Here is a 24,852-nt window from a genome sequence, read left to right on the forward strand (position 1 = left end):
AAAAAAGATACCTGGCTCATTAACAGGTGTAAAGTCCATACAACCAGTCAAAATTAATGACTAATTTGCGTTGAAATTTGTATTACTGTCAGCATCTTCATTAAAATCACCAGTTTATCTAGAGCTCTCTCAACTGGCATGAGCACATGAGAGAATCTGAGCCTTTCATACAAAAAGTACAAACTTATATATTGTGACTGACAAAGGTGTTAGCTGGCATTTTAATATTACTGCATTATACCAAGAAGCAAAAAAAGCTCTGAGGTCAACATTACTACTAATTTGTAGGTATTGCCATTACATTAAAAACAGTGAGGCTTGATTTACTTGATACATTGACACGTACAAGAGATTACTAGTAACAGCACCCATGGGCCTGGTCTTGTGTATGTGTGGCTGTATTGTGGGGAAAGTAACCTTCGTCATTTACTTGCATAGGTATGCTGGAGAGTACATAAGGATTATTTATGGTGATGGAGGAGTCCTATTGTAAATGCCACTGTAGTGCCAGAAGGGCCAATTTTCACCTTACAGCTGTTACTGGTCTCTGTGATTTAACCAGTTTCTGGGTCAGCTTTTTCCATCATACTTCAGGAGTGGGACTGAATCTTAGGAACATTCTTTGTGGGACTGGTTTGGACTATGCATTGAAATGGTGACACACATGTAGAGTGGGTAAAGGAGAGGGAGAGGATGAGGTAAATGGCTGATTGCTGAGTTCTCCATCATGAGATAAGACGATAAACTTTAGTCTCTGTTTTGAAGAGTAATGTTGGTTCACAGCTGTAAGTTGTAAATGGTGTAATATTTTACATAAACCGAAAATGAAGTACATATATGTTGTCATAGGGCTAATTCTCAACCATCTATATAAAAAAAATGTACTTTTTAATAGGCAGATTTTTAAATGATTTGAATCACACCGATTTTCAGAAATTGTATGACATCCCTGAACTTCACCTGGTTTTTAAGTTTTTTTATTTAATTTTAAAAGGCTCCATATACAAATATGACAAATCTACCTACTATATTATCAGATGGCATCACTTTAGACACAGGCACAATCAATGTATCATTCTAATAAGAAAAAATCTTATTTCTTGTCGTCTCTTATATACACTCCTGTCATGAATTTACAAGGAGTAGGACCCAAATACACGGTGAGAGGCAGCAGGGGGAGTTAAGAAGTCTTTTCTGAGTGGACAGTAAAGTGCAGAGCCAGAGGAGCAATGAACATAACAGGGCAAACAGGTAAAGGTGGGCGGTGACATAATAATTCAGTTCAGGCTGGCAGACAGGTTACACATAGAAATATTGACTGGGCAAGCAGAAAAACAAGCAAACAGGAAGTCAGTCAGGTAAAAAGGGGAAACTGGTTACAGGTTGTGACTGCCTGGAGTTATGAGGTGAGACAGTCAGAGTTCACAAAGGCAAACAAAACAGGTCACATCTCGATTGGACTTATAGAGTCCAGGTGAGAAACACAACACAGAAGAGTCTGAGGTTTGCATACTGTGGGAGAGAGAGAAACAAGGCACAGGTGAAAAAAAGGGGCTAATGACAAGATAAAACTAGAAACAATAACAGAGACACCATGGAACAAGAAACAAAATAAGTCCAGGGAAAGGAAATGCAGGCAGGCCATGACAAGTCCTGGAAATACAGACCAAATTATCAAAGAATAACAAAAGAATCAAATACGTGTGAGCCTTTTCATTTAACTATCCATCCATTTATCACAGGAATTTAATTCACTCAGTATTGTGTTGTTTTTGAAAAGAAATGGTCCACCCATGCTTGAGTTATCTACACTGTTAACATATATACACATATTTACATGTACATTAAATACTTTTTTTCCTGAACCGACTAAGGTTTGTTTTTAAGGAAACAGACTCTCATAGTTTCACATTATTTGCTATTTAACCATATTTTCATGTAGGTGTCATAGTACAGACACATCCACCACGCGTTTTCTCATTGCTGTGACTGGAAAACTAAATAAAATACTATAAAAAAAAAAAACCTGACAGCTTCTTCTTGAAGGGAGCGACTTTTGTGCCAGCGCTTCCGTTTCTGCGCACAGGACATCAGCTTTGTCAAGAGCGACAAAATTAGCAGCGCCATAAAGCAGTGGCTTGATTTGTCGCCAAAATAAAATCATTTTGATCGCTTGTATTATGTTTACGCTGCATGTGCTGTTTATTTTTGACTTATCGGTTTTCTTTGTTCAATTACAGTAAAAACATAATTTAAATAGCTATATGCTTTTTAAATCATATGATCATACTGTCAAATATTATCAGTATTTCTGTAAAATAACCTACGTATTTATTTAAAATTAATTTTAGTAAATTTCACAATATTGTCACGACAAAGCAGCTCGGGCTGACAAAAAAGGCTGCTTGCATTTATTTCATATCTATATATAAAGTCATGGAGGATAGTCTTCAACCTTGAGCTGTAATATTAGTTGATATTTACCCCCAGTAGCAAAACTAGAGTCAGAAACTGTGTCTGACCTTTCCCACAGCTGCTCCCATATTTCCTGGTAGTTGGGTTTGTAGTGAAGAACATCATTTTAATTCACACTAAATGTTCTAAAAGCTCTAAATGATATTTTCTGATGTGTAGTAACAGTAATTCATTCATTCATATTCCACAGTCCCCTGAACGACAAAGCCGGGCTTTTATTTTGAAAAGTGTGCCCTATCAGCGCGGCTCATTGCTCTCGGATTGTTTCTGCTGCCCTGAAGTTGTGTTGGAAGTTTTACTCTCATGATCTCAGTTTACTTATAGAGTCTGCGAGAGAAATGAGCGGACAGACGGTCTCTGCGGACTTCTCAGGACACATGTTGGACCTGGAAGAAGACGAAGACCTGGAGGTTTTCAGCAAGGTGAGGAAAAGTCGCCGACTCTGCGTTTCTGACGGTTCCCTCGACTCGGTGACTACGTGGATTTGACGCGGCCAGTGTTTCATTTGAGCCGGTTGGAGAATGAGTGGTTGGGTTTTCCTCCAGTCTGTGCAGACAGCGGTGACAGTCCGTGGTGGTACACGGCCTGATCACATAGTCCTGTCGCCTAAAGAAGGAAGGAAACCAAATGTTTGGATCAGCTGATGAGCTGAAGGCCAACTCCAAAGTCCGTGCAGCTTTTTCATTGTAATTTAAATCTGCTTTGACTAAAGTATAGACTCTCCTTTAACTTCTTTAATATTCTCGGTTTAACTTTTAAACCCTCTGTCACCCTTTTAGACGTCTCCAATGAAGTTAATCTTTACACTTAGAGCTGAGTACTGTGGGTCCTGTAGGCCTGATGTACATAATAAGACCATCCTATAATGTGAAATGACCATATCCTGTTGTCATTCGTCGTGGTGTGGCTGTATTAGAGCTATCTGTAATAAACACACTATTTTATTCATATTTGTTCTGTGACTACTTGCCAGGATGTACCTCACTGGTTACTGTGTCAGCAAGTTGTTAGCTGTTAAAGGATAAAACTAATGGTTAGTGATACTTGACCTTGTTCTCTAATGTGTGAACACAGCACAAGTGTAGTTATTCTGTGTTATTTGAAGATAAAATGCATGTTTTTGTTTTTTTTTCATGGTGATAAACATGTCACTGCAGATCTTAGACCTTTTTACTTTGGTTTGAATATGTTTATAACTTGGGGCTCAAAGCTCCTTGTCCTGTTAATGTGGTTTCTTTGCTCTTTGGGCCAAACCACAGCTGAAAATCATAAGTTCGGGTCAGAACTGGCACAGTCTGGAGAAGTAAATGTAAAACGTGCACAGCCACGAGATTATAGTCTCGATTTAGGCCTTTGTGAAAAATATGAATATGTGAATTTCACTTGACACCTTATTGAATTCAGTGTTACAGATGTTGCGTTTAGCTAATGCAGTTTGGTAGTCAGACTATGGTTACTGGCCTTTAGAAGACCGTGTTCTTGTAACAACAGATGTTTTCACCATGAAAAATGATGTGACCTTTGCAGTAATTCCTTGCCTTTTAGATAAATAAGACACAGTAGATCGTTTAAGGTATTCTAAATGGCCTCCATATGTTCCATATATTGGAAAATAGGCTTAACTAGCAATTTATGTTGCTCAAACTGAAGTTCAACATATTTATATCCCACACCTTAGATGAATATTTACACGAAAGCAAATACAGGTACAACTCTGCAGTCGAAAGATTTAAAGACTCAAAGACAGCTAGCTATGATTGTGTTTTACCATGATTGATGAGGCATCAAACACACCAGGAACAATTCATTAGACTGCACAGCAGGTTTGGGAAATTGTCTGTGTTTTCATGTAGAGAATACATCATCTGAAGGAAGCTGTTAGTTTCTTGATCTTTACCTGTTCACTATGGTCATGTTCAGCTGCTGCCATAGAGAGAGACAGTGAATTATACAAAGGGGACAGTATCTACCCAGAAATGTTCATAATGTTGCATTCTTTGGTCCAGAACACATCTCTGGCAGATGGAAGCCCAGTACCCAATTCTCCCAGCTCCATGATCAACCAATACAGGCTGGAGGAGGATACGGCGGAGCAGCAGAATGGCAACACCAAAGACATCTTCATCACCGTTGACGACCCAGAGAGCCATGTCACCGCCATTGAGACCTTCATTGTGTACAGAGTTCTGACCAAGGTGAGACTTCCATGTCTGTAATCATACTATAAGGTAAAATGATCTTAATTAAGCAAATCAGTGCCAGCTAGTAGAAGATGTCTAACACAGTGTACCTGTATGACTAAGAACAAAAGCATTTTATCAACTTTGTATTCAAGGAAATGACTTGTATCACTGCTGATATTAATGAGAGCTCCAGGAGCAGCTGGAGGTCAAGCAGAAAGAGCCTGTGGGAGGAGAGATCCCTTGGGAATGAAAAATGAGAATGAGCTTATTAAACATTTGACAGAACTGAGTCAGATTTAATTAGTATTTTGTTTTTGAGCCAAATTAGTAGCTTGCCAATGTTTCCATATATTATTCCATGTAAACAGAATATTGTAAATACTGTATCATTAAATAAAAGCAGTTGTTTTCATTTCGGTATCATATTTTTGCCTGTACTAACCCTTGGGTTCCTTTGACTGACTGATTTAAAACTTCTCTCCAGACAACTCGAAGCGAGTTTGACACCAGTGAGTATGAGGTACGCCGGCGCTACCAGGACTTCCTGTGGCTCCGAAGCAGACTGGAAGAAAGCCACCCAACGCTTATCATCCATGTAAGTATTAATTGTGGTAACACACCAGTGAGCTGCTACAGTCCACTTTGACCAAACCAGGGTTTTAGATGTTTCAGCATATTTATTGTAGGTCATACATACGCCAGTTTCTAAAGCACTCATTTGCCATCTTGCTTTCCATTTGGAATTCCTTTGGTTTCCATCACTATAAGTAGATATCCATGCTGTTTGAAATTTATTGAAAAACAACATGGGGATGTGTTTCAATCTGGTTTTTGTTCTACTTATTTTCCAAAGTCTTAACAGCAGTCTTTGACACAGTAAACCACAATGTTTTAACAGGTCGTCTTTATTAGGCAGTGGTCTGTGTGGTCCTGTTTTAAAGTGTTTCATTTCATATGTCTCTGGAAAGTCATTTGCTGTTACAGTTTGTGACTGATTTTCTTCTTCAAGCTATCTATTGTTTGGCATTACCCCAGGGTTCTGTTCTTGGTCCTCTTTTGTTCTCTGTTTGTTTACTCTTGGTAGGTTGTTTTGTTGAGTAGTACAGTTTGTCTTTTCTTGTTAATACAGATGACATTAAAATTTATCTGCCTCTGCAGTCCGTAATGGTTCCTCAGTGCAAGCCCCCGATTAACTGCAAATTGTTGCTTCTCTCGTTTGGGTGAACTTTTTGCATTACAAACACTGTTAGATAACTAAACTGACAGTTTTTAAATCTAAACTGAAGTTTTGTATATTAAATATGGCATGTGGCTCCTAATGTAGATTCAAGTTTAGCTTTATATCATTTTCTGTTTTATCTGCTTTAGTGTTCTGTTTTGCATGTATTTTTATTCTTGTGTTTATTTGTTTTCTTGTAGAAGAAACCTAGTCAGTCCTCCTACATATTACATCTTGTTAGTTGGCTGCACCACTATTAAGTGATGTGTTTTGCAGGGCACAGTTACACGGTGTGTGGAAACAAAAGATGATCTTATTAGTGAATGTACAATCCAAAAAACATATTCCCTTTCTTGCAAAATGTCTTTATTTTACCTAATATGACTCGTTTCTCCCTTATCATGTGTCTACATACATACGTACATTTGAAACACAAACTAGCATGTCTATTAAAAAGCAGCATTGTGTGGACAAACAAGTAATAGGAAAAAAAACAAAAGGTTAAAAAATAATAATTGTTTCCATCTATTATCTACCATGTGTTCCTGCTCCATAGTAATGAGGGGGCAATATGCAAATCCCAGCAGGATTTGAACCTGGAGCATTCTTGCTGTGAGGCATCAGTGCTTCACCATGCTGTGCAAGATAAATTAATTGTGTTAATTTTTTTAACCTCCACACAAATGACAAGTAGACTCAGTTCACAGTAAGGGTGCCACTTTTTTAGTGCTCTGTGTTACACCAACTAAATTTTGCTTTCCTGTGTGCTTGCACGTGCAACAGCATTACGTTCATGAAACATACCGACATTGATGACTGCCTAAACAGTAGGTTTTGGTATTTCCTCAGCCCCTGCCAGAGAAGTTTGTGATGAGGGGCATGGTGGAGCGCTTCAATGAGGACTTCATTCAGACCAGGAGGAAAGCTCTGCAGCGATTCCTCAACAAGATCTCTGAGCACCCCATCCTGTCCTACTGCCAGTCCTTCAAAGTGTTTCTCACAGCACAGGTTAGGCACACTAACACACAGACATACACACACACAGAAAAATGACCCTAACCACACCCTGATCTCAACTTTGTATTTGACACACAAACATGATGATGATAAACATGATCTCCTTTCACTCTCAAACGGAAAATAAGTGTGTTTTCCAAATCAACTATTCATTTAATGCTTATAAAGTCAAATCAGGCTTGTAAAATTCTTGATAAAGTGTTGTTTTCCAGTAAGGTATGTTAGCTATTTGCTTTCACTGAGTCAAACAGCTACACCAATTATCTCTACATCCTCATATCTTCAACTCCCAGTCAGGCAACTTATCTTAACTTCATTATTTCTGAAATGAAAATTAAATTGACCTTACGCTTTCTACCCACAGTTTTTTTTTTTTTTTTTTCCAGTTCTGGCTTTGAATTTCTGCTGGTTATTGTTGGCCTTAGTAAATACAAGTTAAATCTCATGGTTCAAACAAATTGCTCTACATGCAAGGTGTTAGGAACACATCTCCATGTGTGACATCAACACAAACAGAATAAAAAGATGATCTTCAGTGAAAAGTTGCGTTTGGTGTTCATTAACTTGCAACTACCATTAATAAGCTTGATATTTCTATGTTGAAAAGTATAAAGAACTTCGATGCTAACTCATCAGTTTGATGATGCTGGTAAATAAGTTATTAACAATATTTCTATTGTTCACAGTAAAGAGTTCTCAGTAAAGAAGCAGATTTTACTTTGTTGGTCTAGAATCTGTGTTACTTAAGAATATCAGGACTGTATTTGGATAACAACTTGGTTGTTTGGTAAAGAAAAAACATGCACTTGCAATGGACAGAGTCATATAATTTGTATTATCTTCTTATGTCATTATTAAAAAAAAAAAGAAATAACCAACACAGTCTAACAATCACTATGACTATTATAACAGTAGGACGACCAGTTGATCCTGATGCTGTTTGACTGATAACTGATGTAATTGGTGCTGCTGTGTAATCACTGTTTTTGTCAAAGTGTATTTTTTCTATTTCTTTCAATCCAGTAGTGGCAGTTCTTAAATTTTAAAACTGGTCAAACATGGTATAATTATGTAATAGTATAATTTTAGGTTATTGCAAGTTTGCACAACATAACGTGTCTACTTTACTGTACTTCTGGAAGGATGTTAAAGGACAGAATAACATGAGTGTGTGCACTTACTTGTTGCTGAAACATATGGAGTCCATGTAAAGCAATCAATACAAACGTGACCATTTTGCAGCTGGTTCTGCATTTGTTCACAGTTTTAAAAAGCTTTTTGGTGTAACCTCCCACAGGAGCTGACATCTCACAAAAAACAGGGTGCAGGCTTCTTGAGCAGGATGGGGGAGACGATGAGAGCAGTCGCCAACTCGGTACGAGGCCTGAGGAGCCGGCCAGCGGAGTTCATTCTGATGCAGGAATACGTGGAGGCCTTCGGTAACAAGATCTCCTCTGTGGACAGAGTCACCCAGCGGATCATCAGGGAACAGAGAGGTACTGCAGCACCCACATTGTGGAGCAATTTATAGAAACAATAGTCCATTAAAAATTATGAAATAGGTTGCACATTATAATTTCGGTAATCTATAGAAACAAAGCATCTTGTATGAGGACAATTACAAATCAAGTCTGACATTTCCTGATTTCTGAAATTTCTTTAGTGTGTTTTAATTTTTATCTCATGTACAGTAATTCCCTAATTTCCCTAAATCTTGTGTTCAGTTTCTTCTATGCAAAGATTAGCAAAAAGGAAAAATGCAGTTTTTCAGTGAGATCCTTATTATCAATAAGTTAGATGACAGACATAGGAAAACAATATTTCTTGTTTTGAAATAGAAATACAATGTTGTTTTGATATAAATTCAGAAAATACATTTCTCTGTATATTTTTTTTTCCAGAATGTTTAGCTCTTTCTGTACCTCCATAATAACACAGACAAATGATTTATTTGCTAATGACATACAGTTCTATCTTATTTTGAATCAGAAAAATAAAGTTTAATGCATCTTTAGCACAACAGGATAGCTGCCTGCAAACTAGCACTCAAATCTTAAAGAAGTACACCGCCTTCAGTTTTCCACATCAGTGTCTACCCAGGTGCTGAGGGATACTGATGCATACATGAAAATGTTGTATCAAGCCTTCTGTGGGAAGATGTCGAAGAAGTACAGTACTAAATCAATGCATTAGTGCGTACTGATTGACATAGTGTTTAACTGTCATTGATGTGCAAATGTTTGAGACATACCCCTTTTCTGACTAAGTTATGCCCTGCTTCCAGAGTATCTAGATGAGCTGAAGCAGTACAGCCCCACCTACACCCAGTGGGCAGGCTCAGAGGAGGAGCTGGCAGAGCCACTGAAGAGTGTAGCCAGTTGTGTGGAGCGGTGCAGTAAAGAAACAGAAGAGCGGATTCACCATCTCTCTGACGTCCTGCTGCCTGTACTGCATGAGTATGTCCTCTGTGCTGAGTCACTGAAGGTGAGCATAGACCACACTGGTCCATCTACTGTATTTATGTTGTTAAACTGAAAGAAACATTAACAACATACTACATAGAAGCAAACTTCCTTAAATGTCTGTCATACGTGAAAAATGTATGTGTAAACAGTTGGACAAATCTCTTTATGATTTTACCACTAAGCAAAATAATAAATCTATTGTTAAATGAGACTCACTTGCCCACCTACTGCATTTTCATTTAGTATAATAGATAAGACAGTAAGCTTCAATTGCTGCACATTAGACTTGAATAATTTCTTTTAAGACAACTCAGTCCAAGATTCAAATAGCAAGATAACCACAATAAACGTTTATAAAGCACAACTGTTACAGTGTTCGTGGCCAAAGTAATATACATGTTCATGTCTATCCCTGATTAGCCCTCGAAAAGACGTCAGTACAGTTCAGTTACGTCATTATTAAATTAGTTCCTCTACATCACCATTGACAGAGATGTTTGTGTAAGAAATAGGAAACATGCCCCTTGACCTTTAGTGATTTCTGGTAAAAATGTGACTAAGTTTTAATAAAAAAGTGACTTTTTCCTGGTCTGACATAGGCTGTGATGAAACGTAGAGACAACATCCAAGCCGAATTTGAAGTCAAGAATGAAGCCCTGGCGTCCAAAAAAGTTGACCAAGAAGCAGTAAGTGCAATTTAACATCCACACACACTGAGAAGATCACATACACACTCCTCCCTCCCTCCCTGCATCTGTCTGAGCAGGAAAATCTGTGTGTGTATCCTCCAGTCATCTTACTCGAGATTAGGTGTAATAAAATGAAGCATGTGTGGGGCCTCTCTACCCTCTGCTCGTATTAAGGAAGAAAAAAGGTTTCCTGGGAGGATTATCGAGATATCCAGGCTTGTTTACTAGAAGTCATTCCTCAGCTTTGTGGGAATAAGAGCTGTCAATATTATTTCACACTGTAAGCCCAGCAGCTAATCATGGTGTAATGAAAATTCCTTATCCTCTTTAGACGACAACTCTCTTCGAAATGTCAGGAAGAAAAGAACAAAGAAGGAAGTTCGGCAATCAAAGGACAGAGCTATTTTTAAGCACTTTACCTGAGGTGTTTGCATCTGTGTGTATGCTGTGTATTATTGTGAGTGAGATTGTAGATTTGCAGGTGTGTGTCCTCTCACACATCTGATATGAAAATTTATCTGTGAGATTTTAATTAAGAAGTGGGAAGATATTCCCCTACAGACTTGTATTCCTGTTTTAATTAGCTGTGTGTGTGTGTGTGTCGGTGTGTGTTGGTGTCTGTCTTTTTTGTGGGTGTGTGTGGGTGTGTGTTTTTTTTTTTTGGGTGGAGGTGAAATGCTTTATGCAGACCTTTCTACATGGGGACCCACAGTACCGAAAGGCCACCCACTCAAACACCTCCACCCACTGCTCTGTGTCCTGTCCCCCGGGGGACCACCTTCCAGTATTATTTCGCGGGGGGACTTAGCTCGTGCTGCTTCTGCTGTCTCATTTGTCTGTGATGCTCCCAATTCTGCAGCTTCTTCAGTGTGGCAGCAGAATACTTTCTTATTGCCTCCCAGATGCTCTTTGATTTAAGCATCATCTCAAGGCAGTTTTCCACACTTAATGGTTCACCAGCTATGTTTTCTATGGTTCTTCTCTCTACCGTAAATCTTGTGGACACAAAGAATACATGCTCAGCATCTTCCACTTCCACTGTCCACAGTTTGGACAGTATGGGTCTCATCATGCCTAAATCTATTCAGATAGGCACGGTAACACCCATGGCCTGACAGAAACTGGGTTAAATAATAATCCACCTCTCGATGCTGCCGGTTTATCCATTCTTCAATGTTTTGAATGAGCCTATGTGTCCATCTTCCTTTATTCGATTTATTCCACCGAGTTTGCCAGATAGCTATGGTTTCCGCCCTTATAATCTCATGGTGATCTCGTCACTTGGTTCCCGTTATGTCCCTTCCCAGACCATACCTTGCATCCAGCTTCACTCCTAAGTATCTTATTGTTGGCCATGATGTTATATTATAGTTGCCAACTTTCACTGTAATATCCTCCCTGCTCTTTCGGCTTGTTACTAGTGTGACTTCTGTCTCCTGCTCCGCAATGTCTAGTCCGGCTGATGTCATCCAGTTTCTCACTGCCCTTATTCTTTGGTTGCAAATGAGCTGTACATCTTCAAGATATTTTGCCACGACCACAATAGCAATATCATCAGCAAAACCTACAATTTTTACCTCGTTTGGTACCTTGACTTTTAACACACCATTATTCATTATATTCCACAGGAGTGGCCCCAACACCGCGCCCTGCGGGACACCTCCAGTAATATCATACTCCTCTGGGCCATCGTCTGTATTGTATATGAGGACTCTGTCCTTGAAGTAATCCGCAATAATCCTGAGGATGTATACGGGTATCTTCATTGCCTCCAGCGCCATTAAGATGTGACTCCAGTTAGCTGTATTAAAAGCGTTTTTAATATCTAGGGTCACCACTGCGCAATACTTTTTGGTGCCTCTTCTCCATCTCTTTCCCTCGATCGCTTGCTTGGCTCGCGTAACAACAAGATTCAATGCATCTATAGTTGAGCGGCCTTTTCGGAAGCCATATTGATGGTTGATTTGGCTAACCATGTCATTCTGCAGGAAATGAAGACGTGTGTGTCTGTAGACTGGTTTTAATTCAAATAGAAATACTATTAATTTGACAACCAGGCTGTATACAGTATTGTTACTGCTACTGGATAAGTAGCAGTGTTGTACTATATGTTTGTATTTGTTAGGAAATCTTTACTTTTTATCTGCATGACCAAAATTGTGCTTCTGTTGGTACAAAGGTAATCCACTTTGTAGAGACTTGTAACATGCCTGTTGTTTTTTTTTTGTTTTTTTTTTTTTTTCCCCCCCACATTTGTGATGCAGATGTGACCAATAACAACCAGAGTGAAGTAGTTTTGTAGATGTTGCCCAAAAAAGCCAGTTTAGCTGAAGCAGAAGCTCATACAATGAAACAGAGCAGTGGGAATCTGATCTAATTGGTTTGTTGAGTCTTTTCAGTCATAACTGGAAGGCACATGCCATGACTGAGCTGTCTAGAAAACAAAATGTGATGTTATCATCACTGTGTGTGGTGATATGTGAGTTTATTGCTTCACTTTTGCTATTAGATCAGGACTGCATATCTGCAGTAAAAGATAGGAGACATCTAGAAATGTCACGTATGAGCAGAAATTCTGCATTGTCCTCCATAATAATAATATTTCAGAATTTAAAAGATCACAGAATAAAATCCCTCACTTCTAAACATTTATTTGACCTTTACTGGGAAGAAAATACTGAGATTTTCTTTTAGTCAACCTTTCCAGAGATGGACTGCATGTGTTTCTGTGGCACACCACAGCCAGTAGGGGGCATTGTCACCCTGTTTATAAATATTATGAGGAACCACTTTAATCTGGCCAACTGGCTACTGCCCCCTGACCAGGAGATGTAGTGGATAGGGGGCAGAAAATCAGCGATGACTCTGCACCTTACCCAGTTTGCATCAGTGAATTTGCGAGAAAGAAAAGATGCAAGGCATTACCTGTACATGTTATTTATTTATTGATTTTTCATATCAGTGAAGCGATTCTTTCAATTAATTTAAGGGGAAAACATTTTTACAAGCCCCTAAAGAACCAATACATTGCATCTTTTTGCCCGAATACATTTCCTGTGCCAGGCCGGTTTTATTTATTTATTTACTTTGTTTTGCTCTAAATGCATTGTTAAAAACACTGAACTTCCTGTCAACACATTCAAATAGACATGTTTGCACTAAGGCACTTACACTATCTATAGTAACATACAGGAGGAGTACAATAAATAGTGTTTTGACGATTAGGCCTCCTCTGTGTTGCCTTATGTTTTATGTATGTGAGTGATTAGATCTCTGCTTATAGTAATACTGCAGATATTATGGCATTTAAGCAACCAGACAGAAACCTCCCTGTAATAAACCACACAAGAAGCTAGAAAAAAGCTGCCCAGAGGAAATTTTAACTTAAGACAATTAAAAATGTAGTGACAACTAAGATGTTGCTGAACTCATCGTGAACACAGCTGCTTTGTTTCACTATAGAAACTGTGAATCTGTGCTGCAGTGAACTGTTGTAGAAGAGCATTTAGCTTTATAAGGCTATAGTAAAAACACAGTGTCACAGCAGAAGATATAAATAATGAATAGAGACACTTCTACTATGCCACATTTGTGAACTGTGCTCAACTCTTCTTCCACGTCGTTCCTGTTGCTGTCTGATGGCCACACAAATGTAATACCGTCAAAGAAAAGGAAGTTACATTTTACATGTTTGGTCAGCAGATGTTTTCAAGCCAGAAGTGTGAGAGTTGCCAACACCGTGAAGCTGAAAGAGAAAGAGCCAAGCTCTGGCAGGGTGTCATTTAGATGTCAGGAGGGTTGTTTCAGCTCCACTGGGCACTGGCCCAATTTAACCCCTGCTGACATTACATTTGGCTGCCAATTTCCAACAGCAGGATTAAAAGCTGCACAGTGTGAAATTGTTACTTTTAATATTTAGTAAGGTTGTGAATAAAAAATTTGCTACAAATGTAGCAGAACACAGGCAGCCTTATATGGCAGTTTTAGGGGCACAGATTATGGTCAAGATATTTCATGAATATTCACCTGTTCATGAACAGACAGACCTCATCAGGTCTGCATTTACAATCTTGTGCAGTTAAGAAAGTTTAGTCCATCTAATTTATGAGCAAACTCTTCAGAAAAAAAGTTATGATTTGCTTTATGTTTTAGTGAAAATACACTCTCGACAAAATTTGAGTTATAATTGTGATAGTAAACAGGTGGTGTGTTTGTCAGGCTGTGATGTGTTTAGTTATTGCTCTGTGTGTGTTTAAATCTCAGCTGCAGGAGGAAGTGGATGGTCTGGCAGACCGTGTGGAGCAGGCCAACAACGCTTTAAAGGGAGATTGGTCCCACTGGCAAAACAGCATGAGAACTGACCTCAAATCAGCCTTTATTTCCACTGCTGAGAAGAACGTGGAGTACTATGAAAAGGTGAGCGCAAGATTGAGAGTGAGGTGATTGAGAAAATATATGAAATGTCATAGAGAAATAAAACAACTAAAGGTTGGGACAAAAAAAAAAAAAAAATTAATGAGGATAGGCCCATCAGGGGCCTTTCTGTGTGGAGTTTGCATGTTCTCCCTGTGCTTGTGTGGGTTTTCTCCAGGTACTCTGGTTTCCTCCCACAGTCCAAAAACATGTATGTCAGGTTGATTGGTGACTCTAAATTGCCCATAGGAGTGAGTGTGAGTGTGTGAGGTTGTTTGTCTCTATGTGGCCCTGTGATGGACTGGTGACCTGTCCAGGGTGGACCCCTGCCTTTCACCCAAAGAGAGCTGGGATAGGCTCCAGCAGATCCCTGTGACCCTGGTTAGGAACAAGGGGATCTACATGATGAATGAATGGATAGATAGATAGACCAGAGTTAAGAAGCAAAAATGTTATTGATTTAGCATAAATAAAATCTATGGATGAACTCAATTTGGAACAAATTTATAAATACAGAACACCATCATCAATTTAGTAAATTTCTTTTGTCTTTACACATTAAGGCAACAGTTTATATGAATCAGGAAGAAGTAAAAATAAGTAATTGACTCTCATTGACACAGTTCATATATACTTGCATTTCTGTCTCTGTGAGGACCATTTTAACATAATTCTGTTGTAGAGACGACACTTTGACCATTCTCACTTTTTTAAGAGTCTCTGTCTCTCTGTCTCTCTCAGTCGTCTGTCTGTATACAGTAAGGAATTAGACATGTAAGGAATCATGAACTTTGGAGGCATTTTGGTCTTGGAGATTTGGATTCTGCCAGCAGAGGGCAGCAGAGCTTTAGCTGACTTTTTAGAGGTTGTCAGCTCTTACATTTCCTCTAGGAGTTTTTAAAATCTGGTGGTTTTAAAAGCACAAATTGATCTGTGTATTTGAACATCTGCTACGTGGCTGTTCAGTTGAAGTCCTTTTGTACACCACAGCAAATTTTCCTCGACATATCGTAGCTGCTAAAGCTTTTAGTTGTCAGTGGCTGATGGTTGGCAGCTATGGAAGCAGAAAGGATTTGAATCTTATAAAGAATTTAAGACTCACTCACTACTGAATACTACGATGGATGTGTAAAATCTGAAAACCACTCAACTGAACCAAACAGGAATTTCTTGCATTGAGGCAATAGCACTTATAGTGAGTCTCCACATGCTTTTGTAGTTGGCCTTTAGTAAATCTGCAGATCTGGAGTTGTGTTGTTTTGAGCACATAATTCAGAGGTATAACTACTAATGGTGCAACCGGTCCAGTGCACCGGGGCCCATGTGGTGGTTTGAATCCACAGCAGTCTGTTACATCAACGTTTCTGACGATCTCTGTGGTGCTAATCAAAGGCTTGTTTGCAGAATAGGGATTTTATGGTGAGCCTCTCCTTGATGACATCATGTTGCAATAGTCTGCTTTGAATTTGTCTGAATTGGTTTTGTGTGTGTGTGTGTGTGTGTGTACAGTATGTGTTTACGTGCTGGGCCAATCACAATTAGGTTACTTCTAATGTCCATATTCTTCTCTTACAACACAATAAGATTTTCCTCCATTATGTTTACAACTCCTTCAACTCAGTGCTTCCATGTCAATTGGAATCAAGATGATTGTGATTGGCTGTAATCCCAATAAAGCTGAGTGTTCATTACCTTTCCCTTGAAATTATGCTGGGTGCATTTTGTACCTGTCATGTAGTGAAAGGCTGAAAAGCATATGTGTGAAGTATTCCTGTACTGCAAAAACCCCACAGTCCCACTATGAATTCACAGTATCCTCTTCACTAACTAAATACACAGAGACATTAAAGCAAACCAGTGTGTATTGAATCATCTACATTTGTTTCTGCATCTGTACAAGAGGTATATTAAAGGAGTCTAATTGCCAATGAGCACAGTAAACATTTTTTTTCAATCACACCTCAATTAGAAAAATTCTTCCTTTCCAAAATTTTTAACCACATCAAATTAATTTCTTGTTCATGATTCACTTGGCAGAGCTCTTGAGTTCAGTGCTACAAAGCAAACCAATTGCAATGAATTTAAAATGTATTCAGCATCCCTGGCACTTTCCTGACGTTCTGTAGCACCTGGTGAGCAAACACTAACTGTCTCTGTGTCCTATTGTGTCCTAAAGAAGAAGATCCTCACTGCTGTGTACTCACATTGATATTCAGGTGTAGGTGTGAGCTTATGTAGCCTTGGGGCTTGTGAATGATTTATCGGAGTGGAGACGGCCTATAAGAAACTAATAAGACACTTGCACCTGGGAGGGTTTTATAGCATTTAGCTGTTTTGTAGGGGGAAGATGGGGAAGCAGAGGAGGAGGAGGCTACATGATAGTGGATGGGGAGATTGAGGAAAAGAAAATGTGAGGACAGCGCACAAGGAAGTGAGAAAAGGTGCAGACTGGGTGAGAAGAAAGAAGGTCAAAGTCACAAGGAGCAGGAGGAAGAAAAGAAGCAGCAGTAGGAAGATCTGAATATAGAAATGAGAGAACTTTGAGCTGGAATATTACATATCTCAAATTGTGTGCTCACCTCTGATTTGTCAAACAGGATTTAGGACTTTGGGATCTGCATTTTCAGTATTGTATGTTATTTTATAAACTAATCTTTCTAATAATAATGATAATATATAACCTTGTGATAACCATGGGTCTGCTGAATGGATTTGGGTGCTCTGGGTTTTAATTCTTAGGTTTTAAGATATAAAGCTGGTTTTAATGATTGATAGAATTTCAATAATGCCCACATTTTTACAGGGTCATGGATTGTAAGTGTCTGGCTGATATTTTTAGATGGTACAAATTAGGCCATCACAGTACAAGTACTCACTTAACACCATACTTATTTTCAAACCTAAGAATTAAAGCCAAGAACAGCCAGGGCAGACTTTCCATTTAATGTATGAGTGAGGTTGCTCTTTTTTCACCATGGAGACAAATCTATTCAGCAGTGGTTACCACATGACAGCATGGACTTTAATGGTATATCAATATGAGGAGGTTTTTATATCTGAAGATTGTTTGTACTGTTGTCATAAAATTGGACTAGCTGTTGAAAGACAGTGCTGGTATATTTGGACAGCTGGGGCCATATATTTTCATGCCAAACAGAGGCAAGTATCTCTCAGGATTGCAGGTTTGTCAGATCTAAAATCCCCCTGAAGCGATAATTAAACTAACAAATAGCAGTTATCTTAAATGTAAAGTGATAGTGTTTCTACAGATGCTGCCACAAGTAACTTGACGTATCATCATAACTCGACTACCTCTTCATAGTTCTTGTTTATCATGTTGTTGTCTTATTTTGCTTATGTGCACTCTAGTTACTGTAAATACACTTAAACATGCAGCAGGTCAGTAATCAGATTTCTCTCCTTGCCCTGAGCTTATTTTGGAGCCATGGTGAGTTGGAGCACTAAGGGCGATGGAGGGCTTTTCCTCACACAGCAGGTGTCTACATTTAATGAATATTCCAGTGTGTTTCCACTTCCAGAGGTCTTTGCATCCATTTAAATTTCAAATACAAGGATGCGTACTTGTCATCTTTAACTTAAGTATAAGTAGAAATACTCTGTTGCAAGTAATATTACTTAAAAGACAAAATTATTGTCAGCAAAGAATACTTCATCAAAGTAATTGCTGGAGCCTATCCCATTATGCTGAATGGCTCAATTTGTAATATGATATATAACAGTATTGGATTATAATTTTTGATGCCTTCATATAAAGCTAAATAAAGGCTGTTTTGTTACTTCAGCCTATTTGTGCTCTGGCATGCCTCTCTTTTATATAAGCTGGGCAAAAAGCTTCTTTTCACAATGTAGGTCATGATTTAAAGTAAACGTGCATGTATAATGACAAGAGGCAACGCATCTATTATTGAGTCAAGCTGAATTCTGACACGCTGTGTTTTTAAGAGAGGTTACACTATGTTCTGCTGATTTCTGTGTCTGTTTGTCCTCATTTCCTGTGTTTACCTGAGCAGCACCGGTTGAGCCTGGAGGATAGCTGCTGGCTGATCAGACCTCTGCTTTTCTAATGAGCCCTGCAATTATTGCTTTAGCCATGGGTTGGCCTGCTTGACCCAGTGTGCCTGTGTTTGTTGTTTGTATGTGCATGTGTGTAATTGTACTTTTATCTTTCCAGTACCAGTTTGAGCATAATACCATTGGTGTGAGGACATTTTGGCTGCTCCTCACTCTTTCTCTGCCTCTGTCTGAGGGTTAAAACTTGGTTTTAGGATTAAGGTTAGTATCAGGTTTAGGTGAACCCCAATATATGTGTAGCTGTAATTGTCAACAATCCTTCATAGCACAAAAAAAAACAACCTGTGAGCAAGCTATAGTATGTATGGTGGGTCAAAGGTAAGGCAGGTGTCCAAATAAATACAATTACAAACAAAATATAAAATATATAATTACAAATTCAACAGGACAGGCTCTAGCAGATCCTCATGACCCCAAAACAGGAATAACTTATTATACAGTGGGTACGGAAAGTATTCAGACCCCTTTAAATTTTTCACTCTTTGTGTCATTGCAGCCATTTGCCAAAATCAAAAAAGTTCATTTTATTTCTCATTAATGTACACTCAGCACCCCATCTTGACAGAAAAAAACAGAAATGTAGAAATTTTTGCAAATTTATTAAAAAAGAAAAACTGAAATATCACATGGTCATAAGTATTCAGACCCTGTGCTCAGTATTGAGTAGAAGCACCCTTTTGAGCTAGTACAGCCATGAGTCTTCTTGGGAATGATGCAACAAGTTTTTCACACCTGGATTTGGGCATCCTCTGCCATTCTTCCTTGCAGATCCTCTCCAGTTCTGTCAGGTTGGATGGTGAACGTTGGTGGACAGCCATTTTCAGGTCTCTCCAGAGATGCTCAATTGGGTTTAGGTCAGGGCTCTGGCTGGGCCAGTCAAGAACGGTCACAGAGTTGTTCCGAAGCCACTCCTTTGTTATTTTAGCTGTGTGCTTAGGGTCATTGTCCTGTTGAAAGGTGAACCTTCAGCCCAGTCTGAGGTCCTGAGCACTCTGGAAGAGGTTTTCTTCCAGGATATCTCTGTACTTGGCCGCATTCATCTTTCCTTCAATTGCAACCAGTCGTCCTGTCCCTGCAGCTGAAAAACACCCCCACAACATGATGCTCCCACCACCATGTTTCACTGTAGGGACTGTATTGGGCAGGTGATGAGCAGTGCCTGGTTTTCTCCACACATACCGCTTAGAATTAACGCCAAAAAGTTCAATCTTGGTCTCATCAGACCAGAGAATCTTATTTCTCATAGTCTGGGAGTCCTTCATGTGTTTTTTGGCAAACTCTATGCGGGCTTTCATGCACTGAGGAGAGGCTTCCGTCGGGCCACTCTGCCATAAAGCGCCTGCAGTGATAGTTGACTTTGTGGAACTTTCTCCCATCTCCCTACTGCATCTCTGGAGCTCAGCCACAGTGATCTTTGGGTTCTTCTTTACCTCTCTCACCAAGGCTCTTCTCCCACAATTGCTCAGTTTGGCTGGACGGCCAGGTCTAGGAAGAGTTCTGGTCGTCCCACACTTTTTCCATTTGAGGATTATGGAGGCCACTGTGCTCTTAGGAACCTTGAGTGCTGCAGAAATTCTTTTGGAACCTTGGCCAGATCTGTGCCTTGCCACAATTCTGTCTCTGAGCTCCTTGGGCAGTTCCTTCGACCTCATGATTCTCATTTGCTCTGACATGCACTGTGAGCTGTAAGGTCTTATATAGACAGGTGTGTGCCTTTCCTAATCAAGTCCAATCAGTTTAATTAAACACAGCTGGACTCCAATGAAGGAGCAGAACCATCTCAAGGAGGATCAGAAGAAATGGACAGCATGTGAGTTAAATATGAGTGTCACTGCAAAGGGTCTGAATACTTATGACCATGTGATATTTCAGTTTTTCTTTTTTAATAAATTTGCAAAAATTTCTACATTTCTGTTTTTTTCTGTCAAGATGGGGTGCTGAGTGTACATTAATGAGAAATAAAATGAACTTTTTTGATTTTGGCAAATGGCTGCAATGACACAAAGAGTGAAAAATTTAAAGGGGTCTGAATACTTTCCGTACCCACTGTAAGCGAGATGGATGGAAGTTAAGCTGGAACACCACCATGCCATCCATCTTTTCATCTGGCCCATTTCAGTGTCGTTTTCAGACTTGCATCTGTCTGAAACAAACAAGCAGCCAATCACATAACTGGTCCCTCCTGACCTTGACTGACAGGCAAAGTCACCCTGCTGAAAAATGGCATTAAGAAATAAAAAGGACATTCTGGAACAGAGCTTTGTGAAAAGAAAGCCAACATTGGAAAAACAACATTTTGAAATTAAAACTCCTGCAATTCTTTAAAAAGGTGCTTTAGAATAACATCATATTTCATAATTATGAGCACATTTTCAAAACATAATTTCATAGTAATGAGTTAATTTGTAAAGATGTTGCATTATTTTACAATTTCAAGTTCATATAAAAATTACATCCAGCACAAGCATTACAAATACTGTGTGGCAGCACTAATTAACAGACAACCAACATTAGTGAAATGTTATAGGTGTTTCTAAAATGGAAGCTGAGAATGGCCATGCTTGCAATATTTTTTTAATGCCATTATATCAAGAGAAGCTTATAATTATGCTATTTTGAGATGACAAAGCTTCTTATCTAAGGATCATACGATAATCCGTTTACTTCAGAAATCATGTTTTTGTCTGTTTTCTTTTCATAAGTGACCCCAGTATCACAAGAAAACAAGACAATGTAATTAACTTGTGATCTTGAGATCATTTTCTCATGATAATGAGGTAAATGACTAATTACCAAAGTACAGCTCTGTTACTTCTTCACAAGGCAGAGAGACAATCAGAGAGAAACTTTTACAAGTTATTTCTATCACGTCTTAGGTTTGTGTAAAAAAACAAAAAAAAAAACAGTTTTTATTCTAAATGTTTTCTGAGGCGCATGTCAGGCTAAATTGCAGAAATATTCTATTGCTGAATCTGCGTCTTGAATAGAAGATTATTTATTATTTTATTATTTGTGTGGTATAAGTCACTAAGGAAATCTTTGGGCATTGAAATGTTTGAAGTCTCTGCGGGCTGTCATCCTGTTATTTTCCGCCTTGTTTACCTGCTCTTGTTCTCTTACACACACGAACGCAGACACACACACACACAGCTCTGTAGTTACTTAATAAATAATGAGACTGATCTAAACATTTCACAGTGGCCCATATATATTTAATGTTGAACTGCATGAGGCCTAGCAGCAGCGGTGGTGGTGGTGGCTAACTCACTCTGATCCCTGCATATGCTGGTAAGAGAGAGAGGGGAACGACAGAGAGCGGACACATGGCAAACAATCTTTACAATGACACAGATAAACATGAACCCAGAATGAAACCACAAGGAAAATTATACTAAGCGTTCAAGATGAACTTGCAATCTTTTCAACCTCACACTCAGATACACTAACTAATAGCCCCTAGGTCAGATTGCTGTATGCGCACTCAGTCTGTGTGTTTGTGTGTTTTTTGGTTTTGCCGTTTAGTTTTCCCCTGGGCGATGGAGCACGTGTGTGCAAGACCTCAACTCATCAGTTGGGATTAAATGTGACATCTCTGCTTAGTCCAACATGTGTTAGTGTTGGAAAAACCAATGATTCTCTCAACGTTTTGGCAAAAAAGGGGAAACCAGTTGCCCTTCGTCTGTCTGGAAACTGCATGGCTTACAAAAAATTGACTGGTTGGAAAAAGCTGATCAGAGATGAATGTGAACAGGGCTTGCTTAAAGTCGGTGCCTCAGCATGTAGGCATGAGGCCCTTTTGTTCCCTCCATTGTTTTACAGGAAGAGTTCCACCTCAATAGGCTCATGCATATGTGTCAGAGCGATCCTTGGCCTCTTGGCAGCCTTGATGAGAGAGGCCAAGTCTGGCTTGTGTATGATTTTGGTTAAAATGTAGTAACTTGTGAATAGAGAAGGTTGGAAAGTGGCCTCTCAGTAGCTTTTTATCACTGAGTGAAAAGGTCTCACTATCTAAATAGGGACACTTTGTCAGAACGCAAATGTCTTGGCCGACTGCTCCATAAACTGGGCGTAAGTGTCACACTGTGCTTTTCAGAAATGTTCTAACAAGGTTTTTAGAACCAGCCATAGTAGTTAATTTGCCTTAAAAAAGATTTTGGATGCTATTAGACACTTAATTAACTTTTAAGTAGACTGAGGATTTGCACTTTAAAGGAAACTACTAAAACCTAAGTTCTGTTTAATGATGCCGATGATGACCTGTCTTCTCTTTCAGTGCCTAGCTGTGTGGGAGTCGTTCCTCCTGTCTCAGAAAGTGGAGCCAAGCGACGATAGAAACAGCGGAGATGTCTCTTAAAGTGTGACAACTATGGATCAATGGAGATCATCCCTTTTTTCAATGACATAAAGCACCCCCTGTGTTGTCTGTCCACCAAATATAGACTTTGAATCAATATCCACTTCTGCAAACATCCATTATGCATGAAACAAAGACTTTCTTTATTTCATGTGGCCAAAGAGGTTAAACTCAGTTTCACTATTCATCATACATCATAAAAACCTACACTATGATCCAAATTCCCACATATTAGTGTCCACACCTCTATGTGCATGGCCAAACATTAAAAGTGCTCTTTTGCCTCTCCTTTGAGGTGCATTGTTATTATAGATACACTATCTGTACTGTGTAGATGACAAAGTGCCACTATGAAGCATTTCCCTCCCTTGTGAAAGGACAATAGCTGTGCCCCATTTCATAGGATGCCTCCTTGAAAAGATGCAGCATGCTAAAGTGAGGTGTCATCATATATTTTCACTCCTTATCTCATGGAAACCACAACTAATGATGCATTCAGGTGTCCCTTTTCAACTTTGCTAGTTGTAAATTCCCATGTTAACACCAGGGCCACTGACACAATGTAGGTGGTAACTTATAGTACACGTTTTATCATAGTCTGAAACTTTCAAAGAAAGTTCATATGGATTTAAGACCACAGACTCAGACATGCCTCTTAAAACTAGCAATTTACAGTAACATAAACAGAACAAATCCAAGGTTACTTGTTATCTTGCCACTCCATGAATCAGCAGAAGAAACCAGTGTGAATGAAGTGTAGAGTAGGATAGGTGATGTATTTTCAAATGAATCGCGTTTAATTCTAATTTGTTCAAACTAGATTTTGATAACTCTAATGTATTCATTCTAAAACATAGGCTTTAAAATCAGCCGTTCCTGCAGCACTGCAGTAGGTGGTTACTGTTCCATACGCACAATTCCCAGTTTGGGTCGTGCCACCGGTCCGGTCATGGAACCACATTATGGCGTTTTAGACATGACTACTACCTCTATGTCCCAACAAAGCTACTTTCATGAAGTTGAGGTTGGGACATGGTTCCAAGAGGCTTGTCCTGTTCTCAGCTGTCTTTTTTGAGTAAGGCATGTTCTTATTTTATGTTTCGGGAAGTCTGGATGTTTTCTTCTAAATCCTTTTTACAAAAAATATGAAGTCAACTAAAATTTAAGACAAACTACCCAAAAATAGTCACAGATACTTTACTTGGAATAACCTTTGCTGAATGTCTCTTAAATGAATATATATTAACATTATAGGCAGAGATTAAAATTAAGACGACACTTTGAGAACCAAAAAAAAATCTTTTTTACAATTAGTTCAAATCACACATTTCTCTCTTTCTGCCCTGACCACAGAGGCATGCTTTGTTCCCTTATGGGAGAACCAAAGAGTTTAGTCCAGTTCTTAATTGGTCTCTTCTTAGAGTAGATTGACTTTCTCTTATGCAAACCACATCTTCTGCTCTGTGGTATTCAGATTCCAGTTAGACCAAAATGTTAAGTTAATTTTTCCAGGATCAGCTCACTGTGTGGACCTCTTATTTGACATCTGCCTGAAACTTGTAATTTCTGATGCACATCTGTTTTAGACTTAAGTGCAATAAATGAAAATATTCAACAAAATATAGTGTGACATAACTAAACCATGAGAAAAGAAATGTTCAACCTAGATCTTAATGTGGCATCTTCAGTGCTTTAAGTGAGAAAACTATATCAGTCTGAAATTATGAATCTTGAAAGAAATCTTAGCAAGGCTGTTTTTGGGTATTACTGGTATCTCTAGAGCTGAGTGGTTTTAGTCAGAAGCAGCAAGCGTGTTTTAAGATCATAGAACAGGATCAGTGTGTGTCTCAGGAGCTACATTTCAGAAATATAAGAAATCGATTACACTAAAAAAGAAAACAGGCTTTATGTTGAGGAGAAACAGACTGAGACAAAGATCTTTAAA

The 24,852-nt window shown here is 38.9% G+C and overlaps 1 protein-coding gene across 1 annotated transcript; it reads left to right on the forward strand.

The window, feature by feature from the left end:
- The first annotated feature begins 2,726 nt into the window (after positions 1 to 2,726).
- snx7 (sorting nexin 7) lies at positions 2,727 to 24,801 on the forward strand. The gene is made up of 9 exons (XM_026291980.1): positions 2,727 to 2,897; positions 4,482 to 4,670; positions 5,143 to 5,253; positions 6,727 to 6,885; positions 8,192 to 8,390; positions 9,179 to 9,378; positions 9,959 to 10,045; positions 14,312 to 14,464; positions 22,827 to 24,801. Exons 1-9 carry the CDS (start codon positions 2,814 to 2,816, stop codon positions 22,905 to 22,907), a joined length of 1,263 nt encoding a protein of 420 aa, XP_026147765.1. The 5' UTR covers positions 2,727 to 2,813; the 3' UTR covers positions 22,908 to 24,801.
- The last annotated feature ends 51 nt before the right edge of the window (positions 24,802 to 24,852 follow it).

Source organism: Mastacembelus armatus, chromosome 20 (assembly GCF_900324485.2).
Source record: "Mastacembelus armatus chromosome 20, fMasArm1.2, whole genome shotgun sequence".
NCBI classification, from domain to species: domain Eukaryota; kingdom Metazoa; phylum Chordata; class Actinopteri; order Synbranchiformes; family Mastacembelidae; genus Mastacembelus; species Mastacembelus armatus.